General features: G+C 41.0%; 1 protein-coding gene across 1 annotated transcript; it reads right to left on the bottom strand.

The window, feature by feature from the left end:
* Positions 1–908: 908 nt before the first annotated feature.
* On the bottom strand, positions 909–3,449 carry LOC110493548 (homeobox protein MSH-C). Its single transcript, XM_021567894.2, has 2 exons — positions 2,895–3,449; positions 909–2,379 (listed from the first exon to the last, which is right to left on the bottom strand). The coding sequence occupies exons 1-2, from the start codon at positions 3,328–3,330 to the stop codon at positions 1,964–1,966; spliced, it is 852 nt and encodes a 283-aa protein (XP_021423569.2). The 5' UTR covers positions 3,331–3,449; the 3' UTR covers positions 909–1,963.
* Between the last annotated feature and the right edge of the window lie 20,384 nt (positions 3,450–23,833).

Raw genomic sequence — 23,833 nt, 5'->3', positions numbered from 1 at the left:
AATAATGAGTGTATATCGCCTACTACCGTGTTGGAGTGTGAGGTGGTTCCAATATGAGGACCCTTACGCACTACTCCAGAATCACGACCGGTTTCTTGGAGATTGTCATATTTCAGAAATACTGAACATCCTCCCAATTTCGCTAAAGTTCCCTAGGCTACTTGGTGGTGAAAAATGCCATATCATTCCAAAAGTGTAGCCTAAACCACCATGGGAGAAATGAAGACCACAATGATCACTTGTTGAGTAGGCCTATACGAAATGCTTGGTCATTGATGATACAACGGTTAAGAAATAGATTGAATAATAGTGGTTGAAATCTACTGTTATTGTGTTTAATATGACAGATGAATAAAACAACCATAGCATCCAAACGTCATTGGTAGTTTCAACTACCGTTTAGCTTATCAAATGGCCACAAGACACAAATAAAACAATATATCAAGGAAAAATCTTATGAAAGCGTATGATTATGGTGGTAGTGATGGGCATATTACAACAGCCGCACAAGTCTAGTCTTGTGAAGGTAGCCTATAATTTCCGTTTTTCTTGTCAAAGTAGACCTAATTCGCACAACAATTAAATTGTTAAGAAACATATATAGCCTAAGGATATTGTTCGTTTAAACATTGCAAGTATCAAGAAAACTTTTTGCCGTTTTTGTTGCAGCAATTTACCATTTCAGTCGTCATAGATGAACGAATTATACACATTTTATTCCAAATATATGGAGGCTAAATACTGAACCTTGAAATTAGAAATTGTTCTCACATTTCAAATGAGGAGAAAATGTAGACCTACATTGGTTCCTGTCAAGTCAATTTTCCCTTTCAATCTTGATGTTCACCGTGTGGTGTAATACGTGTAATCAGTGTTCATTGACCGAGACAAAAGCATTTCAACAGAAGTTTAAATTATAATGTTTATTTACTGAGCTCAGTTTTTACAGGTATAAGTGAATAATTAAAATAAGACCATGTATGTACACAGTACAGATACAGAGATATTTAATAAATATCAATATTCCTGCGTCTTCTTCCATCAGAGTTGCAGGACACGTGAACACTATTTACAATGATATTATTTATATTTCTTGAAAATAAAATCAATTTTATATCATACAAATATCCCATTTGTAATTGGTCTTAAGGCCTCTCATAGTGAAAAAGTACAAATCGTTTATGCACATTTGTTTTCTAAAGTAATATTTCACACCATGAAAATAAACCGGATTTACAGAGCTTGCAACTGGAAAGAAATGCGGCAAATGTACACATGCATAATTCTGTTGGTCATGATTTTTCATAATTGTATGCACGTACAATTGAGTGTGAAAAATCGTCAATATTGAACAAATGACAGACATTTTACAGTTCAAGTAAGCTTTTCGAGAGCTCAAAATAGGCCTAGTTGATATTTGAAGGCACTTTCAATAAGGCTGTTTTTAAGTACTTTTTCGTTGCATGGCGCACAGGGCTATATATTATGCACGAGGATATTGCCGTTGTCTAGGCCTGTTAAATTACATAAACTTAATGTTAATGCCCCCTTTTGTGTATAATCGAAATGGATACAAAAAAATGTATAGATCTAGTGATCAATTACACACGCTGCAAGTGGCAAACGGGTTGTGTTTTAAGGCCTCGCGTGCATTAACAACTTGGCCATTGATAATTGCTCAACTATCAGAAATCGCTATCAGAAATACAAAATAAGGCCTAAGCATATCTAGGCATGAGAACGTGTCCCACAAGTATTTGACTTTAATGAGCGTATACAACATATATCTAAAAATTATCTCTGTAGACAAATATAAGCCTATGGGCTTTCTGGGAAATGTTTGCCTTTCTGGAAAAAATATATATCCATGTTTCAGACAGGGAGTAAGTTAAGTGTTGCAACCATGTTTGAAGACATACAAATGGCATATAATTTTCTCTCAAATGTAAATACACAATCTAGGTCAAGACAAATAATACATTCCATAGGTGACAGGTCCACCGAAGAGTCCCGGAACAGGTAAAGTGGGCCTGTGGTAGGCGTTAGAATGTCCGTAGAGAGATGGAGAGCCCATGTGCGCTCCCAGGGGGAATGGCAGAGCAAAGGCAGGTAGCATGGGTTTCGACGCCAGTTTGTACTTTTCCAACTCGGCCTCCTGAAGTCTCTTGGCTTTAGCCCTTCTGTTTTGGAACCAGATTTTGACCTGGGTCTCGGTTAAATTGAGGGAGTTGGAGAATTCGGCTCGCTCTGCAATGGAGAGGTACTGCTTTTGTCGGAACTTCCTTTCCAGAGCGAGCAGCTGGGAGGTAGTGAAAGGCGTTCGAGGTTTTCGGTTGTTTTTATGTTTCCTTAAAGGACATGGAGGTGGACTTAAGCTTCCTGGGGGGACAAATAAATTAAAAGGTATTGTTATTAAATGAAAAACTCAAGGACTGCTGACCCTTTAAAACAACACATTTCACAGCGTCTATGTGACAATAAAACGTATTTTTTTCTTCACAATTAGTCTCACCAAACAACGTATACATTTTAAGGACATTGCCATAATGTTTATTCCTGCACCGTGGCTTTTAATGGATAGGCCTACCAATTTCCCAATTCTAAAAATAGGCCTATGACAAACATTGTCTAATGGTGCACAGTTTAGACCTATCAGGCTACTCTGAAATAACATTGTATTAATAGACTGATATTGGGACATTTTGAGGCAAATTCTAGAGATTTTTGGATAGACAGGCACGACCACACTGATGACAACATATGTGATCTACTATGTGAGGTAATAACGATCTAATAAATAAACAATAGACTAATAATAGAAAAACTACTGCTATATATTATTATTATAATAGACAAACAATAGGGAATAGTTGGCCTAATTAGCAGGGACTTACGAGGGGGAGTCGAGAAAGATGAAGTCTGGAACCAAGTGTTCTGGTCTTTCTCACAAAAATCTTGATTGTCGTCATTCTGACAGTCCGACACGCTCTGCGAGCTTTCTGGGGAAACTTTCCTCTCAACGTAAAAAGTCCTTGGAGAAAACTGTTCGGTGATCTGCACCGCCGCCGCCACAGGCTTTGGTTGAACGAGACCCGAATCCGAAGAGGGAGAAGAATAGTAAGTCCTGCAGGTTGTTTTCTTGGAAATCAATGATTCGACGCTGAATGGAAGACTGCTCGTCTTACTTTTGTATCCTTTGTCGGTTGTCATATCTTTGGGTTGAAGTTCCTCACACTCCGTATCCGACTGTTCTTTCTGGTGAAGTTTAATCTCGTGGGACGGAGACCCCGGTAGACCAACGGGATTCATCTCAAAGGGGTACGGGGCCATACACCTCCGCCTGGCCAGCTCAGGAAAATCGAATCGCTTGCGAATGTATAGCGTCTGGTGCTGTCCTCGCTGTCAGAATATTGCCCAGTAGCTCAACTCACTAGATGGGGTCGTCTATAAAAGGGCAGTACGTGTTCCCCTCTCCGCGCCGTCCAATCATCGTCTCAACTCGGCCTCGTGACGTTCCCAGCTCTCCTTTCCTCCGTCCCCATTGGCCCTCTGCCTTCCAAGAGACATCAAGAGGGCCTTTGAAAGCAACAAGAAGTTTTAATCATACAGACCCCGTGCGGAGCTGGTGCATTGATAGCTCACGGGTTTTTTTTGTCTCCGCGGAACACAAAGTAGACCAATTTTAGCGCAATTAACCAGTGGGGAGGCCTCATGAGTATTTACATCCATTAGTTGAGCACTTATTGGAACCTTTAAATTAATTAATTTCGCACCCGAGAACGTTGTGATAAGATACAGAAGAATGCAAGGTTATAAAGGAATCCTTCTAAAGAATTAAATAGGCTCAAATAAAATAGGAGAAATGACAAAAAATAAGGAAATACACAAATATACAAATAAATTGAAACTCATTCAAATATTAAAAGTCATATAAACATTTATGAACAGACATAATGGAGAAATACATCGATTTGCTATGACTGTTTGTCACACAGCATTACGCCAATTTAAAGGCTGTCATGGACTTTTTTAAAGTTTACAATAGGCTCGGTTGAGAAGCAACAGGCGTTTTTTCTTCAGGTCAAACGATTTAATAAGCCAGACAAGTTGTGTTGTGGAAGGCGCCAGCCTCGGCGGGATCAAAAAGGAAGCTACCTCGGGGAGAAAAGGGAACGGTTAACTCCACTTAACCAGTTGTCCTCAAAATATTTTTCATAGTCCAGTGCATAGCTGCAGGAAGGAGGCACAACCACTGACATTAAAGACGGTTTCATTTCTTGGAAGAAGAGAACAAACATACTTGATCGGGTGATAAGAGGGGCAGTATTTCAAAAATGTTTTTGAAAATGATCATATTCCCACAGAAAGAATACACATCGAGCAACATTGAAATTAAAATAGTCAAATGAACATTGAGGAATTAAAAACAAAAATACAAACGTTGGAATATTTGGCATTTGCCATCAAATACCTTCCACAAAGTAAAAGAAAAAACAGACATTTTAAAGGGACAATTAACAGCTTTTTAAAAATACTTTAAATATTAGAAAAAACAAAACATTTACTTGACAGTTTCGAATATCTGTGTAGTCCTGGCCTGATTTCATATTTGTAGACCTAGTTGTTTCTTATCACAAAACATTACTTCGTAGCACTTTAAAGTGGCAGCATAGGCCTTATGTGACCACATATTATTTGAACATTAATGCCTTTGATTGAAGTGCCACCAGTACGCAAAATAAGCTCTTAAAGTTTAGTCTCTCGTTTCCTTCAGGGGCGTTGTAACATAATGATTCTCTCAGACATTCTCCTTCACTAAAATCATCACTTTGCCCCAGTGTCATTGACTTCAACTATCTTTCATGACGTGTATCATCCCAAAGCATCACCCTTCTGCACTCCCAACATGATACCACAGTAGATAACACCATATAATCCAAGATGGCCTACCTGGCATGGCCAACCCCACCTATCTCAGGACCCCACTGAAAGCCTGTTTGACTTCCAACAGTCATCAGCAGGATCAAATACACAATTAAGACTTGGTTAAGTGCAAAATGGCCACCTAGTAGGTCACAAGTGGGGGGTTTGTCTTAATTGAATTGCCTTAGCCCAATCACTCTTAGGTTAATATTCTGGGAAGGAAGACACTTAGAGAGACCGAGAGAGTGCATGGTCACTCCAATACACTGGAGATCCACTCAGCCCTCTCTGGATTGTCTTTTTGTTACTCTTCACACTTCCATTTACAGCTTAGTTGGATTAAAGGGTGAATAATTCATTATTTGAATCTGGCCACTCATGAGAAGGCACGTGTGATTGGTTCACATTACTTGACCGTCAGTCATATTTGGTTTATGACCTTATGTGTCCTTAACTACTTAAAGATGCACTCTCAAACTTTTTAATTTCAGCCACTAGTTTTGAAAGTGGTGCTCACGAGCCAAAAGTGGTCCCCATTTTTTTGGTGTGTCACATCATCCAATAGTGTACTACCTCATCCATTTAGTGTGATATGTTACGAATGTAGCAATTTTTATGATATATCATACGATTTTTGCAATTTGTGTGATATGTTTACAAATCCAATTAGTGCAATATGATTTGAATTTATTGTGCTTAAGATCCCGGAGTGCATCTTTAAGTCACACTATGAATGAACTTGTGTCACACATTAAGTGTAATTGGTTCACGTCATTTGACAACAAGTCATATTTGGTTTATGACTTTATATGAATTATGTCAAACCACATGACTGTTATGGTTGGACAACTTACCAAACTGACGTAGTTCTGTGGGCAATCAAGCTTTTTCTCAAAGCTACACAAGGACAGGAAAAGTTGATTGGTTAACTCAGCGAAAGGATGTTGTCTCGAGCAGCACTGCAGATATTGCGATGAGCGAGATGCACAACTTCGCTTTCACACAAAGGTTCTTTGTAAGGATAAGTGTTCTACCTAGAACCTTTAACATTCTAAGGAAGAAAGGATTCTTTGATGATTCTTTGGAAGGCAAGAAGGATTTTTTGGAAGGCAAGAAGGGTTCTACATAGAACCATAGATAATTATTCCCAGCATGCTCTATAGCAGGGAGATTTTCAGAATTGTTTGTTTTACTGGAATATCTGTGTTTTTGCAAGTACATTGATTGGTTGATTAATTTTATACTACACAAAAATAAATAACATAGTTTTCTAAACATCCAATTTGCACCCGTTACTGAGATGGTTGTTCCAGTTTAAATGATTGAGGTCGTCTCAGTATTCAATCTTCCCTACCCTATCAGTCATTCTGAATGCAGGTTGCAGGTGATTAACAATTCCACTTGTTGGATATCATAACTCTGGCTGGATTCCAATAGGAATTATACATCACTTTGCAAGCCAGCATAATGTGACTTGAAGGCCTGATGTGGCCTGTAAACCAGGAGATTCCTAACACCAATGTGCTTGGGTGTAACTAGGCCCTCAAAGAAAGGCCTTATGATATATGTAATGTATTGTCATAAATAATAACATTTTACGGCCGGTGGAACCGTTCATAGAGGGTTCTAGAAAGAACCGTCCAACGATAAACGGGTTCTCGATAGAACCCTTCATAGAGGGTTCTAGATAGAACCACTTTTTCCAGACTCAAATTAAGCCTAGTCCTGGACTGTAATGCACTTTCAATGGAAATTCTCCTTTGAGAATGTTATTTAGTCCAGGACTGGGCTTAATCTGAGTTCGGGAAAACGACCCTAAGAGTTTTTGAGTCATTTCAATTACATTTCCAAATACCTGAATGAATAGATACAATCATTTACACTCCTCCCAAATGAGTCTGTCATTATCAATATCTGAACCACTGTGACAGTTTCTCATAAAAAAAAAAATGTCAAGCCCTAATTTGGGAGTCCACCCCTGCATTTTCATATCTAACAATCTGCCTCTCTGTCTCCTCTCTCTCTGACTCAGCAGGCACTCTCCACAATCTCCTAGCGTAGCTGTTTTAGGTTTGAGATCCCAGCAACCATGTACCCTTCAGTCAATCTAATCTTCCAACTGTCGTGTTAGATGAGGATGAGAGGCGGATCATGGAGCAACACAAATCCATGCAGAGATTCACCCGATACAGGTACTACCCATAAATAAATCTACACGTGAATTTACATCAAGTTACAGTAAAACGTTCCCCCCTGATGTTCGGCCGGGGTCTTCAGTTTCAGACTTTCAGAGACCTTCTCTCCTAGATCCCCAAAATGCATTTCTGTAACAGCATGCAGGCGAGTGAACTGTGTCAGATGTCATTACCGAGTTTGAAAGCAGATCTGTCCCCCAAGGTCGACCCGTTCGATGGGAAACACTTTCCTTCGGCACCCGAAATGAAAACTTTGTCTGTTTCACAAATGGCACCCTATTCCCTATGCAGTGCGCTACTTCCACATAGGGAATAGAGTGCCATTTAGGACTCTCATATGGGGCCATTTCCAATATTCTCATGCTTCGATGGAACCACTCAGCCAGTTCGTAAAAGCAGGGGCCAAGTTTGGGCAGCAAATTTAGACAATGTGAGAAAAACTAAGTTAGATCATCTTTATAAGGTTCAAAATGAGTAGTATGGAAACCTATATAGTAGATGACCCCTAATCTAACTCCTAGCTAGACAGTTGGAATGACCCCTGACCCTGTATAAGGACTAAGGACACCCGTAAAAGTACTTAAACACAATCAAAATCAAATTAGATTTCATACGCAGTTGGATTTGTGTGTGAGACAAGGAAGGTACTGTAGCTGAATAGCTTGGAACCAGACGGAGAATTGGAGAATTCCAATTGAATACAGTGCACTCTGCAGACAGTGATTACATCCTTAGATGACTGACTATATGATCACTAAGCAGTTGGTCACTACAACCGCATTCGCCGTAAGCGTTGTGCACTGTACAGCTGAATTCTCAGTCAGAAGGAACCCGGGGTGAAAGGTGCCGAGCTGAGCTGTCCACCCAGTGAACTGTGAATTCCCTGTTGTAGTGGTGTCTGTGCCGTGGTGAGGCCCTGCACAGTGACAAACAAACCAATCATTTTAAAAGTGAGGGACAACTGGAACCCAATACATGTGAGATGGGCTTGACAGACAGAAACACAACGGCTGATGGGTAATGAAACAGAGTGAGACGGACACACTTGCTGACACCACACAGGAGGATGGGGCGAGGGGACACATTCGTTGGCCATCGCCATCCAATCACGGCACTCTCTCACCGCTCTGCTCTCACATGAGTCTGTATGAGGAGAGAAGTGGAGAATCAGCCGTCCAGAATGGTGTGGATTCTGATCATGAAAATTAAATACACACTAGAGAGGGATTTTTGGGGGTGAATCTGCCAAAGCCAGTTACTTAGTCTTCAGTTTTATCAATTCTTATTACGTGTCAGAGATAGGGACCGAGAACTGCATGGCTTAAACGGTACGTGAGCAAAATTGAGAGGCATCCTCATACATTTCACATGAAATCTATGGAAAAAATATTTAGAGTTTGTTTTATCTTAAAAGTTCCTTGCCTTGCTTCATTTCCATCCATCTTCATTTAACTCTAACATCAGGAAACCAGGCAAGAGCTCTCTCCCATTTAAATTAAAGTGGTTTAAATAGCATTGCCTTGGGTTGCAGGATATCCTTGGAAAATCTCTTGACCTTTCATTTGACTTAACAAGTCGAATCTATCCACATCAGACCGGCTTCAAGCTTGCAGTTAAATGTTGGTTAACATTTTTATGCCAAAGCCACTTCCCTCCTTGTGGCAACAGTGGCATCAGTCAGTGAGAACTGGTACTGGTTGCTGAATGCATGCTGGGTAATAAGAGAAATGTTGTCACAGAATGCACAAAAGGGAAATGAATCCCGGCTACTTTTCTACCATTATTTCTATGACATTTTTGAGCACCATAAATCAAATGAGCCATTGAATCCTTTTAGGCTCTATAGAGCACCATTAGATCTAGCAGTGTACAATAACAAGGATAACAGTACTACTGCCACTCCAACTACAAATGAACTATAATGAATAACAACACTATAATAACTGAAATATCTTATTTTTTATTTTACCTTTATTTAACTAGACAAGTCATTTAATAACAAGTTCTTATTCTTATTTTCAATGACGGCCTAGGAACAGTGGGCTAACTGCCTTGTTCGGGGGCAGAACGACAGATTTTTACCTTGTCAGCTCAGGGATTCGACCTTGCAACCTTTCGGTTTTCTCATAGTTATGGCTACCTGCTGCCCCCATATGAATATGAATGCCGATGATGATGAAGATGAGTCTTATTGTGAGGAATTACTTTCTTGTTATCATTTGTCATTTCCATCCCAACTGCCTTTTACACAAAACAAAACAGATTCGGTAGCGGGCCTTGAGAGAGACGGAGGGAATTACACACAGTTGCCAACAGAAAGCGTTTAAGGTAGTGGTACACCGCAAGAGGTGACAATGCAATTAACCATTTTCATTTGACCTCCGGCGTTCGTCGGCCATAGAAATCAGCATTCTTGAGGAAAGTCTGGAGACAATGCGAGTGGGCGAGCGAGGTTTGGGAATACAGGGGACAAAGAACTTAGCGTGACTACTTTGAGGTTACAAAGGCAACCAAAGAATGTCACCACAAACTCCTACTATCTTCTCAGCCAAAGTTGTGATGCATTATATTTGAGAAAACCCTAGGCAGCAGCCTCAATTTTCTCTTCACTCTTGGCCGACATTTCAAGCCGGGGCCAAACCAGAAACTATTGCATGAATTACAGCAATTTAGTATACAGTATATTATATAAAAACGCTCTTTTCACATAATAAAAACAGATTGGCTGAAATGTGGGCTGTGAGTGAGAAAAGGGTAGAATCAAAAAGATGTGTTGCAACCGTCCTTCTGAGGGTTTTGTAGGCAAAATATATTAAAAAAGGTGTGTGTGTTGGGTGTGTGTTTGTGGTCAAAAGTGTGTTTGTGTGTGTGTGTGTTTAGGTGATATAAGTAGGTTATCAAAGCAGCGTTTGTTTTATCCTGATCCTGAAGCCTTGTTATGTGTGTGCCGTCACACTTTGTCAGGCCAAAGAACTTGTGACAGCACATCCAGCCCATCTGGTTCCACTGAATATCAGATGGATATTCATGGCTGTTTACAGCCTCATGGAGATTATTTGTATCAATGAAAACCAACATATTCTCTAAATCGTTATTGTGTTATATGAATAAAAAAATACACACACCATTCAAACTTCTTATCAAATCAATGAATAATTACAATTTAAAAATAGCGTGATTTGTATCAGAAACGTTCAAAAAGGGCATTTTATTGTCATTTTCTTATTGAACGTCTCATGCCCTGACACCAAATGAGTTTTGCGATAACCCTTGTCACGAGAAAGATAGTAGACACTGTTGAGTAATGTTCCCATAGGTCATATCCTGACGATGATGCTATTTATAATATGACGCTACAGTGTCTTGAAACAAATGCCCCTTTTGTAATATTTAGAGGAAAATAGCGATAAGCTCACCCAGAGTCAAAGGGAATGAGACTTTATACCGATACGTGATAAACTTCATGCCAGATAGGTCACCAATATTACTAAACCCATCCCTTTTATCACCTTTTGCAATAATAGTCGGTTGTTTTCATCCATTTCATTAACTGTGAAATGAATATCTATAGTAGAGATATTTTGATCAGATCAATGTTGGTTTTTACCCTAGGGTGGTGTGTATATTTCACATAGGGTGGTGTGTATATTTCACATAGGGTCCTGTGTATATTTCACATAGGGTCATGTGTATATTTCACATAGGGTCGTGTGTATATTTCACATAGGGTCGTGTGTATATTTCACATAGGGTCGTGTGTATATTTCACATAGGGTCGTGTGTATATTTCACATAGGGTCCTGTGTATATTTCACATAGGGTCCTGTGTATATTTCACATAGGGTCCTGTGTATATTTCACATAGGGTTGTGTGTATATTTCACATAGGGTCGTGTGTATATTTCACATAGGGTCGTGTGTATATTTCACATAGGGTCGTGTGTATATTTCACATAGGGTCGTGTATATATTTCACATAGGGTCGTGTGTATATTTCACATAGGGTCGTGTGTATATTTCACATAGGGTCATGTGTATATTTCACATAGGGTCATGTGTATATTTCGCATAGGGTCGTGTGTATATTTCGCATAGGGTCGTGTATATTTCACATAGGGTCGTGTGTATATTTCACATAGGGTCGTGTGTATATTTCACATAGGGTCGTGTGTATATTTCACATAGGGTCGTGTGTATATTTCACATAGGGTCCTGAGTATATTTCACTTAGGGTCGTGTGTATATTTCACAGTTTCATTGTGACTTTACAAAAACCATACTCTATCTCCACTTTAAAGAGATCCCCATTGGTTCTTCACTATCGCCCTTGATCCTGCCGTAGTGCACTTGTTTGATACTATAGTACTAATAATGTTATTACAAGCAGTAAAGGTCAGGACAAATAGTGTGCTCTTGAGCCGACTTGAGATTACAATTTCAAAGTCCTCCCCATGAAAAGCCACAACAATGGAATGGGCTGGCAGAGTTAAAAGGCTCTTTTAGTAAACAATCACGGGTTGCTTTTCAATGGGACTCACTGGAACCAAGTGAGCAGTGGGATTGGCTTTGAAAAGATGGAGCGATGAAGAGAGGGAGGGGGGAATTGTAGGTTGTGACAGTGGAGTCGAGAATTTAAGAAGATGCCTCCCGAGTGTCTAGCTAATACAAACAATCTGATACAGGTGCACATTTTTAATTTAGAAGGTCACTTAGTCGTAATTCTCCCTCCCCCCTTTCTCTCTTTCTCCATCTTTCTCTTTCTTCATTTTCTCCTCAAACTTAGCACTTATTTAGCCCTCCCTCCCTCCATCCTTCTCTCCCTCTCTCTGAACAGAGGGTGGACAGGAAAGTAGGATGGGGGGGTCTTCTTTTTGTGCTATTGCTTAATGAGCTGGAAAATACAATTGCACTTTTCTGACTGTGAAGAAGATCGCCTGGAGGCCCTTCTAAATTAGCCGTGGTAAGAAGGAGGAGGAAGCCTGGAGCCCAGGTGCCTGGAGGGGATAGAGGCTTGCTGAGCGCCCCGAATAGGGAGATGCCGAGGGGGGGGGGGGGGGGGGGGGGGGGCTTTGGAGGGTGGAGGAATCGCTGTTGCATATTTTGGATTACTGGATCAGCTTGATAGAACAGCAGACTTGTTGCAGCGTCAAGCGCTCTTGGAGACTCGTACAGTTATAGCAATACCTCAAACCAAATCCCATTTTATTGTCATTTTCTTATTGAACGTGGTTGGCAGATGTTATTGCGGATGTAGCGAAATGCTTGTGCTACCTGCACTACACTTCAATAATATGTCAGGAAAAGTGACATTAGCTACTGTATGTGGTAATATGTCAGGAAAAGTGACATTAGTTACTGTATGTGGTAATATGTCAGGAAAAGTGACATTAGTTACTGTATGTGGTAATATGTCAGGAAAAGTGACATTAGTTACTGTATGTGGTAATATGTCAGGAAAAGTGACGTTAGCTACTGTATGTGGTAATATGTCAGGAAAAGTGACGTTAGCTACTGTATGTGGTAATATGTCAGGAAAAGTGACATTAGTTACTGTGTGTGGTAATATGTCAGGAAAAGTGACATTAGTTACTGTGTGTGGTAATATGTCAGGAAAAGTGACGTTAGCTACTGTATGTGGTAATATGTCAGGAAAAGTGACGTTAGCTACTGTATGTGGTAATATGTCAGGAAAAGTGACATTAGTTACTGTGTGTGGTAATATGTCAGGAAAAGTGACATTAGTTACTGTGTGTGGTAATATGTCAGGAAAAGTGACATTAGTTACTGTATGTGGTAATATGTCAGGAAAAGTGACGTTAGCTACTGTATGTGGTAATATGTCAGGAAAAGTGACATTAGTTACTGTATGTGGTAATATGTCAGGAAAAGTGACATTAGTTACTGTATGTGGTAATATGTCAGGAAAAGTGACATTAGTTACTGTATGTGGTAATATGTCAGGAAAAGCGACATTAGATACTGTGTGTGGTAATATGTCAGGAAAAGTGACATTAGTTACTGTATGTGGTAATATGTCAGGAAAAGCGACATTAGATACTGTGTGTGGTAATATGTCAGGAAAAGTGACATTAGATACTGTGTGTGGTAATATGTCAGGAAAAGCGACATTAGATACTGTGTGTGGTAATATGTCAGGAAAAGTGACATTAGTTACTGTATGTGGTAATATGTCAGGAAAAGCGACATTAGATACTGTGTGTGGTAATATGTCAGGAAAAGTGACATTAGTTACTATATGTGGTAATATGTCAGGAAAAGTGACATTAGTTACTGTATGTGGTAATATGTCAGGAAAAGTGACATTAGTTACTGTGTGTGGTAATATGTCAGGAAAAGTGACATTAGTTACTGTATGTGGTAATATGTCAGGAAAAGTGACATTAGTTACTGTATGTGGTAATATGTCAGGAAAAGTGACGTTAGCTACTGTATGTGGTAATATGTCAGGAAAAGTGACAGTTACTGTATGTGGTAATATGTCAGGAAAAGCGACATTAGATACTGTGTGTGGTAATATGTTAGGAAAAGTGACATTAGTTACTGTATGTGGTAATATGTCAGGAAAAGTGACATTAGTTACTGTATGTGGTAATATGTCAGGAAAAGCGACATTAGATACTGTATGTGTTAATATGTCAGGAAAAGTGTTATATTCGGTTTTTGCGATAATACGTCATATCAGAATGGAATGGATCAACCCCCAAATGCAGAGCAAACCGATAACTTATTATATATAACCTTTTATATAACCTATAGCTTTTATTGACTCACTATTTCACTCATCATTCCATTGAATTTCCTATTCTTCCTCAGTTCTATAGAAAGAAAATTCCTCACAGTGCATATGCCTCCTCTATACCATTATACTATATGCCCCTGGGTGCTCTTTTGACTGCTACGCTAGGCATCTGCTGCCTATGGGACCCCTACGGCCCTGCATGCCTATATCTGCATTCTAATGCCCCTGTCCTGCTGGGTTGGTAGCTTTACCTATGTAATTGATGGCTTCCACACTTCGGGACCCAGGACCTCAGTCTCTCTTTCTCTCTCTCCTCTCTCTCTCTCTTTGTCTCTCTCTCACTCTCTCCCTCTCTATCCTGTTGTTGCTATATCTCTGCTGTTTTGGTTGGGGGTCTTTGGCTGAATTGACTTCATTCATTGTCCTTTTATTCATAGAGAAATTATGAGAGAGAGAAAGACAGAGAGAGAGAGTGTGTGTGTGTGAGAGAGAGAGAGGGGGGTGACTTCACTTTGACAACAAAGAAAGAGAGTCGCCGCCACTGCCGATTATTTAGTGAACCCCAAAGGGAACGTTTTCATTTTCCTCATTCTCATTCTGCAAGTTTGGCACATGCCTTCTGTTACTAAGTGGCGAGGGCCATTGAAAGGGGGGGCCTACATTTCCCTATTCTCCTCTCCCACTAGGTGCCATAGACTTACAGCCCTGGCAGCTGCTAAGCCTCTTTATACGACTATAGAGGCCTCTCTGCAGGTGAGCTAACCGTGCCAAAGAAGCAGCCTCACAGCCTCTCCAGTCCGCTCAATGGGGCTCAATGGGACTTTTCATTGGGGGGGGGGGGGGCTGAGTTGACTTCGTATGTGCTGCTATGGTATATTGGGACATTTGGAATGCCTTCAGTTCATAAAGGCGGTGCCGCCGCTCTAGAAACATGTAACTCATGGAGGTGGAGTTGTGCCTTGCCTGAATTTGTTTTGTTTTGCCTTTTGACAGGCGCCAAACTCTGGCACCATCCTCCTCTGTTCCGTCTTCCCTTCTTCAGTTTCTTCTCTTCTTTTCTTCGCTCAGTCAGTGGCATTACTTTATTTTCTTTCCTCCCGTACTTCTCCTTCTTCTCCTTTCTCCCTGTGATGCAAGCTGGGAGCTGTTGCACATTACTCCAGAGGTGTGGTGCCTCTCTTCTTCGTCCCCTCAATGGGCTTCACTGTTTCCCCAAACTGCCTCCAAGCTGGGCTATCTATTCATTTAGTTACTTAAGTGTAATTGCCCCCCTTTGAAGCCTCAGAGAGGCAAATCATTTGCTGTGCCCCGGGGCCAGAAATGGTCAGTGATCCTTGGACCCCTCCCTCAGCCTCCCCATTGGGCCCCCGCCGGCCCGAGAGTGTCAGATACACACGCAGGCACACACACACACACACACACACCGCGAGAGGCCAGCTCCCATACGGTGAAGGAATAACACAGCCAGGGCCCGCTCAATTTCACCTCTCCTTTTCATCCTCTTTTTATTCTTTTGAAACACTTTCTTATTAACAACAGCTTTTCTCCTCTCGTCTCTCACACTGCGGCGCCGCCGGGAGGAGGAGGAGAGGGAGGGGTGAGAGGATGTCGGCCGGAGGTGTCCCTGAAGATGTTTGTATGTGGTGCGGCGCAGAGTCACCCCCCCCCCCCCCCCCCCATCAATAGCAACAGGTCAAGGAGGCATTGAGAAAACAGCACAATCGCCCCCACCCCCCCGGTTCACACTGCTACAGAGGGGGCTCATGTTTCTTATGACAGGCCAACTAGACCTCAGGGCACACAGTGAGAGAAAAGGATTCCTTGGACCGGATTGGTCGATTATCAGGCAGCAGCAACTTTTCCACTAGTGGTTTCTATCTACCGGTAACAATTTTTTATTTAACTTTTATTTAACTAGGTAAGCCAGTTAGGAACAAATGATTATTTACACTGTCGGCCTACCCGGGCCAAACCCTAACCCGGACCACGCTGTGCCAATTGTGCGCCACCCTATGGGATTCCCAATGTGTATTGACAGAGCGGGGATAATGCATTTAATTTGAGGTAAAATGCCCTTTTTTTGTCTATAGTGTAGACAGGATGTAGGCGAAATAATATAGAACTGGGAAACTACACAAAGAGGCCATTTAAAACGACAACATTCTCACAGTAATTGTCTGCACTAACTACATAGACGTTGTAATCTCATAATAAGGTAATAACCTGAGTAAAACTGTGTACTGCAAACTATTATCAGGGAGGAGTCCACAAAATCCCTAAAAAGGGTTAAAAGTGACAGGCAGAGACAGGAGCAGACATTTTCTTATACAAACAGAATAGCCTACAACGACTAGCCTACATGCCATATATTCAATGAAGACTGCTGAAAAGTTCATAATAAAATTATAATCCGAATTGAAAATTGGGCAGTTCCTTTCAGAGGAAAAGTAGAAAAAATATAACTTCAAAAAAGTGTAGTTGCCATTGTGAAGGGGAGTCAAATCAATGTGGACGGCCGGCAGTTAAAGCCAACCTGGTTATGAATGCTGCATTTGAACTTGTATCATTTTGACTTTGAGGTTTTTAAGAGAGAAGCGTTCCCCGCAGTCACACCAGCTGGTAACAATTCTTAGACATATTACGAGCTACTCTCTGCCAAACGACATACCTTTGGGCTATGTTTTCAGTGGGCTATAAAAGCCAATAATATTGATCTAGTTGATCAGATATCACTCAGTCCGGTCCTGCACAGTTTATATAAGGTTTTAAGTGCCGGGACAGAAGTTTTTCAGGTTGTCTTAGGAGAGCACTATTTTACTTTCAATATCGACAGTCGGCATGGTGCTTGCTCACGTTACTTGTTTGACTTCTATATTGGGACTCAGCCTAAGCCTAAGCAGCCAAGATGGTTGAGCTGTGGAGTTTAGCTCCCACATTGTATCTACATATGGTTTGGGGTACTTAAAAATACGTATTACTATAAGTATGTGGTAGTCCACAGAGAAAGACAGAGGTTCTGTCCCAAATGGCACCCCATTCCCTACATAGTGCACTACTTTTGACCATGGCCTGTATAGGGAATAGGGAGCCATTTGGGATTCAGCATATGCGTGTCTGTGCTGCATGAGAGAATGGGGAGAATCATGGTGGAACCACTTAAGTGTGTGTGTGTGTGTAGAGAAGACACAGTAGCAGACTTACCCCAGTGACGCCACAGTACCTCCCTAGTGGTCTGACCGGAAGTTCTGCCGACTCATTGGTGACCTTGAACTAGAATGGAACTGTCCACGTCTAAAGGTTTGCCCATTTAGGAAACCTTAGGGGACACGGTTAATATGTTTCATATATAAATGTCTAAGGGTATGGTGTGTAATGTTTGTCAGATGACATTATGGTTGATATGCACAGACACATGTATGTATACGATGTACACACACACACACACACACACACATACACACACACACACACACACACACACACCCTTTAGTCTAGTGTATGCCATCTGTTGTATTTCTGTTGCGTTTCTCTCCCACAATGGTCAAAGAATGTTAGTGGAGTAAAACACAACCCCGACAAGGTAAGATGACCAAGGAGGACATTAACTAAGGTTTTCCACTTGGGTGTGTGTGTCTATTTGTGCATTGTGTGTCCGAGTGCATTTCTCCCAGATCACATGTATGCCCAAATGGAGGCCTGCTGTGTGAAATTACTCGCACTAATGGCACTACACACTTTTGTTGCAGGAAATCGGACAGCCGCACTGTAACTGCTAAAATGGTGATAAAAAAACAACCCAAATTGCATCATGATGTTGGGAGCAATTTAACCCTTCATCAGAGCAAACCAACTCTCTCAAATGAAGCAAATGGATTTATTGACTAGTTATGAGACACTTAAGAGTCTACATTTAGTCCTCTCCGTGCTACGTGGGCTTGTCTGTTCTGTCCTACGTCTATGGAAAAAGACACTGAAAATAAAACAACTCTAACCCGACCAGAGGTGTCTAATAAAGTCTAATTAAAGAACGTTATATTGCCATGGTAATTTGCTCGTCTAAAGAGATCATTACGTGAGCTTGTTTTTTTTTTATACGTTTAATTGAGAAACAAACTGTATGTAATGAGACGTAATGAGACTGGGGCTATGTCTGGCTGAGAATGGCCTGTTAACTAACTCTTAAGGTGTGATGATACGTCAATAAGTCCTTCGGGACATCTGTTGTAGATGTGGTAGACATATTAGGACATGGACACTTGTTTTTCACATGCGGGTCTAACACGGGTCTTGTCCGGAGTGGTAGAGAACATCCATGGCATTCTGTGGTGTGTTATGTCGTTGACTTTGTGTGTATGGTCTGTAGCCACTAATGAATGAGACAGAGGGTCCCACTCCAGAGATCCAAATCTTCCCTAGGGGTGTTGCCGGGCTATACCTGACCACTTAGAACAAGTCTCTGGACACTGATGAGTGTCAACTATCTGTCTGTGTGTGTGTGTGTGTGTGTGTGTGTTATATCTGTCTGTGTGTGAGTTTGTGAATGCGTGCGTGTGTTTTTCTCTTATAACAAGTCTCCAGACACGGCCGGGTGTCAGCAGCAGAGCCACGCGGCCTGGCTCCGGATGGCCCGACAGTATGCAAAACGGCACCATGGGAGAATCAGCTCTTTCAAGTCCAATTACCCAGTGGAGCCAGTTATTTCAAAGGCCATCAGTAGAAGATGTCGGTTCCGATAAGGACCTGGACACATGTGTTCCATCACACTAATTCAAACAGGGTTTCCGAGCCCCAACTCTAAAACCCAGACGAAACCTTCAACCAGCCTCGAGCAATTTGACGAAAACAAAGTGATTTAGCAAGGGACATAACTGTATTCAAAATAATATTGGAAACAATTCTAACAGTGCATACAAATATTTGTATGGAATGTATTTCCTTTAAAAAATATATGAATATAGCTCACACAGCAGGATATGAGTTTGAGAAAGAGTCTCAATATTGTTTTACTGGACATCATTGTGCCTTAGAGGACGAGCTGGTGAAGTGAAGTCTTTAAAGAATTATCCTGGCGATGGCTTTCCAAAACCTCCAGAAAACTGATTACAGGTCTGTGAGAGCCACAAACAATGGCGTGGCAAGCCTGTCTCGGAACTGTATGTCTAGGGCCAACTCCTGCTCTCTGCTCTGTTCTCTTCCTCTCAGATCTAAAGTGACGGAGAAGAGCATAATTCATGTTGTTTTTACTGGAAACATACTGTACAAATTTACAGTCAGAAAGACAGAGGGAAAAGGGAAAGTTAAAAGTAGGAAACCCCCTCTTAACACAACTGTGGTTTGGGCCAATGTAAACAATGTGTTTTATCGAATCCCTTTTTACTAAAGACCAGGGAAAAGCAAGAGACAGTGTAACTCCAGCTTTTACAGGGAACTCCTGTTCGTTATGCTTGATGGGTAGACTATAAAGACCATCTTAGAAATATTGGCCTTTGTAAGTCAAAGGGGTTTTGTATGGATGTGAGTATGTGTCAACATTTTTAAAGAATGACCAGTTATTGATGATGACATTTCTTTTCACATCCAATGACAGGTGTATGACTCAATTTTTTTAGGTCTAAAACCATGGACAGTCTAAGTTGCTGTAATATAATGAAGTTGCACTGGATGTTCTCTACTGATCTGTAGGATGTATTTAGCGTTTACAATTCATTTTTGAGGCAGTATTATTAGCTCCCTGGCAGTGAGCCCTCTTCTCGATCCTTCCCCTTTAATGTTAAATCATCTGGACATTAAAGTATTTCAGTGAGTTACAAGACATGACATCTCGGGTAACATACAACCAAGGTCAGAGATGGAGCTCGTTAAAGGGATTGCACACAGCCACAAATTCAGCGGGATCAAAAAAATGTTTAGTTAACTTATACTTCAGTCATGGGGAAATTCAGCTTTGTAAAGTAACCCGCCCCCGAGGAGACAAAGAGAGTGCTGTGGTAGGCTGAGTGGTAGTGCTCCCCAGTCCCTCTGTGTTCATCATCGCGGGGACGTTTTGTTTGTTATCCACAACGGTTTAACAAGCACCACAAGCAATGTCTGGATCACACAAACTTAGAAGAGGATATATAAGAGGTTAAACATCAAAATAAACCACATACTGTAATGTCCTTTTAACGTCTTTGTGATGTTAGATCAAGACCATATTTCGGTGAAGGTCAGATATCATTAAAAAGTATTGCGTGCAACAGTTTAGTCATGGGACAAAGTTTCCTTCTATAGTACTACTACTGTACCTTTGAAATGTGGAATATTGAATATTCTAAAAAGGCATGTAAAAGAAGAAACACAGATCTTATGGTCTTTGATCATCATAATCATCCACTTTTGAATCTGAATTTGTTTCTGAATGTCTAAAAGATTGCAGATTTAGAGATTCCTGTACACTCTTAGACAAAAGAGTTCCAAAAGGGATTTTCGACTGCCCCCATAGGAGAACCCTTTTTGTTTCCAGGTAAAACCGTTTTGGTTCCAGGTAGAACTCTTTTGGGTTCCATGGAACCAAAAACCAAAACGGGTTCTCACAGGGTTTTACTATGGGGACAACCGAAGAAGATAGCACCTTTTTTTCTAAGAGTGTAGTCATCAAATTGTAAGATACACACACACACACACACACATTACATTCACACGCACACATCAGGTGTGTTGTTCTGAACAACTGATCTGCAGAGCTCTCAGCTCACTCCCTCTCAAGTTGAATCTCCATTGTGGAGTGGTGGTTATTGTTATGCTCCGTTTGCGTAACTTCACAGCAAAACAACAATTTGCAACTCCGACCGAGAACAAAAGAGCTCATAATAAAAGCTGGCGATTTAAAACAATGAACACATTTCTTCCCCCTGAGGGATTTTCACTCAAGAGCAAAGAAAATGAATATAAAGAAACCAAGCAACTTTGTTTCGGCAAAGCGGAATTCGTGGTCGTAGTTATAGAGTTGAAACCAACAAACAGGATGATACATAGGTCAGTGGCTTAAGCATACTGAACAGTGATGAAAAAAATGATACCAACCTGAAATCAAATGTTATGCTTACACAAACATTTATTGCAATATATATATATATATATATATTATGAATGTTTCCCTGCCCATTGCATATTTTCTACATTCGTCTCAATGAACAGTGTAGATTTGTTCTAATCCAATCCAACCAATCATCATCATGCCAGTCTCAAAATATAAAATATCCTTTTACCATCACACAGTGTAGAGGTGCTGTGATCTGGAAATAACTACAGCTAACCCTAACCAGGAAGTCAACAGGAAGAGCCGTAAACCATGACTGGGAATTTAGAGATTTAATTGGCCAGCCTGTCTGCAGGAATTTTGGTGTGGCAAACTAATTGACTTAGAATTCCCTGGTGTTTTATCAACACAGGGAAGTGTGTGGGTGTTGGGGGGATCGCTGTGTGTGTGTGTGTGTGTGTGTGTGTGTGAAATGCCACCGGGCCGATAACTAGCCACCTCTAGTAAACCAATCTTTTACCAACGGGCAATTTGAAACACATGTTATTGGCTATTTTACGACAGGTTCCCCCTTTAAGTGATATATTCCTGTATGTACCACAGGCATTGGAGTCGTCTCTGACCAAATTACTCACTTTCTGATTGATTACTTGTTAGAAACACTTCAGTCAAATTCTGTTTTTTATATTTGTTTGCTTACCTTGAAAGCAGTTTGAGTGATGTATCCACACGTTGGACTTGTTTAAAGGCAAGGAAACAAATATCTAAATATGTCATATTGCTTAACTATAGAAACAGTAGTAGAGTCTCTTTGGTTATAGGCTAAGTGGTGGGAGTGTGTATTCATTCATTGCCCTCTTAACAGTGATGATTTTAACTGCCACTCATATGTGAGAAAAAGAAGACATTTGTCAAATGAAATGATTGCATTAAATTTTCAGGTGAGATTGACTCTTCTAAATAATCAAAACCAGCTGGCAATTAACTTAATGATGGAATATGTCACATCCAATTAAAGAGCCTCCTGCTTGTCAATCACGCCTTCTGTGCACTCGTTAAACAGAAAAACACAGTCAGATAATGATCGTTTTAAGAGACATGTTTCTTTCTTCCTCGGCAGCTTATCTGATGGACTGCTACTCATTTCAGCCAGTCAGGCAATGACAGGTCCTGTGGATAGATAAACCCCTTTAACTCTTTAAGGCAAAGGGCCAAGGTCACCCTTAACCTCTGGAATCTATTGTCGCCTGACTCCCTGACTCTCTCTTGTGCTACTGACTGATAAATGGTTTCCAATGGAATGGCAGATTCTGGTTGGGAACGTCAGACTCCAGAGTGTTTTTCCCCATGTAGGACGCCACGCAGAAAGATCAAGACCATTTTCAAACACAGCGCGCACACACACACACACACCCCTTCACACACAACACACCCCAAAGGCCCTTCTACTGTAATCCCCAAGAGAAGGTTATCTCCTCTCTCCGCTTTCCACTCCATCAGAAAAACTCCAGCCCAGCCAGCAGCTCTCTCCTCTGCTCTGCAGTCAGTGTCTTTAACCCCAGATGATAACACTTAGGCTGGCCGTAAAGAATAGGCCTCCCTATAGTGATCCATTAGCGATCCGATTCCCCCAGAGTGGGGCCTGGGCCCGGTGTCTACTGAAACAAACCAGGAAGCCTTGAAGGAAAACAGCATGGCAGACAAGTACAGAGATCAAAGACTCCAAAGACGAAGGCTACCTCCCCCCACCTCCTCCGCCCTCCTCCTTTCCCTCTCTCTCTCACGTCAGTCTCCTCAGACATAATCCTGTCTTCCTCCCCAATGTTTTCAATTAAGGCCCTCCTCTGAAAATGTTTCAGATTGTAACGTTATCAATTAGTCAGCGACTCCAGCGAGGTTATTTAATGGGCCCAGGAGCTGGGAGTTTTGATTTAGAGACTGTCAGGGAGATGTAAGGGAAAGATGTCCTGCTCTTAGCTCGAGGCAGTCTGATAAAGCTATAGGTTTGAAGTTCCATAGGAATGTACTGTAGCTGGAGGCCAAACCTTGTGTATTCCACGTTCTGTGGTTTGGTACCATATACTAATGAGGAGACTGATAAATTTAAACGCAAAGGTTTTCAAGCATTTTTTCCCAAGTACTTTAACCCTTTACACTCGTGGGAGTTGGACCTATATGGATTGGGCTAAATTGAAATTTTCTCACAGAAGAAAAAGCATATGCATAACCATGGTAACAATTGAAAGGGAACAGTTTGGATATTATGGGACAATTATAAGACCAAAGGTGAGCACACAACATTTCACCTGACACAAGATTGAATCCAAATGTTACCCTGTTGATTTTATATGCATTTTACATGTACTGTACTTTCTGGCCGCATTTGTAGATAACGAAATCTGAAAATACTCTGAATACATTCAGTAAGGTGATAAGAATATTCCTGGAAAGTGTGGGTTAGGTGCGACATAAGAGGGGAAAAAAATGTAAAGGGTTTGAGCGAGAGGACTAACTGGAGTCTCCATGTGGCCACACCCCTCTCCAAAGTGTGCACAGTTCCTAAGCAATTTCAATGCACTTTTATGACTCAAAGAAGAGTCGTCAACTATAAGGTGCTTTTTTTTGCTCTCCTACTGTAGCTACAGAACACAGTACTGCATCACCGCCATCACACCATTACTGTTGTTGTTTACGCAATCCCCCAAAAAGGTATACATCGCAATCTGGGTCAGGTGTTCATCATTTGAAAGGTTGTTCTATTGTCAACATGACTATCTAAGTTATATAATACAATATTACAGTGTTAGGCTTTCACAGGGCAATTCAGAAAATCAGTTTTGGTGAGCATAGAAAAGGAATCATGTCTGCATTCAGGTGCGTGTTCCCGAGGAAAACTGCCTTCACAATAGACAAACAGGCTCATTCTGCTCAGAACAA

Source organism: Oncorhynchus mykiss, chromosome 17 (genome assembly GCF_013265735.2).
Source record: "Oncorhynchus mykiss isolate Arlee chromosome 17, USDA_OmykA_1.1, whole genome shotgun sequence".
In the NCBI taxonomy this organism is placed as follows: Eukaryota; Metazoa; Chordata; class Actinopteri; order Salmoniformes; family Salmonidae; genus Oncorhynchus; species Oncorhynchus mykiss.
The sequence above is the reverse complement of the archived record's forward strand: the minus strand, read 5'-3'. Positions and strand labels throughout refer to the sequence as shown.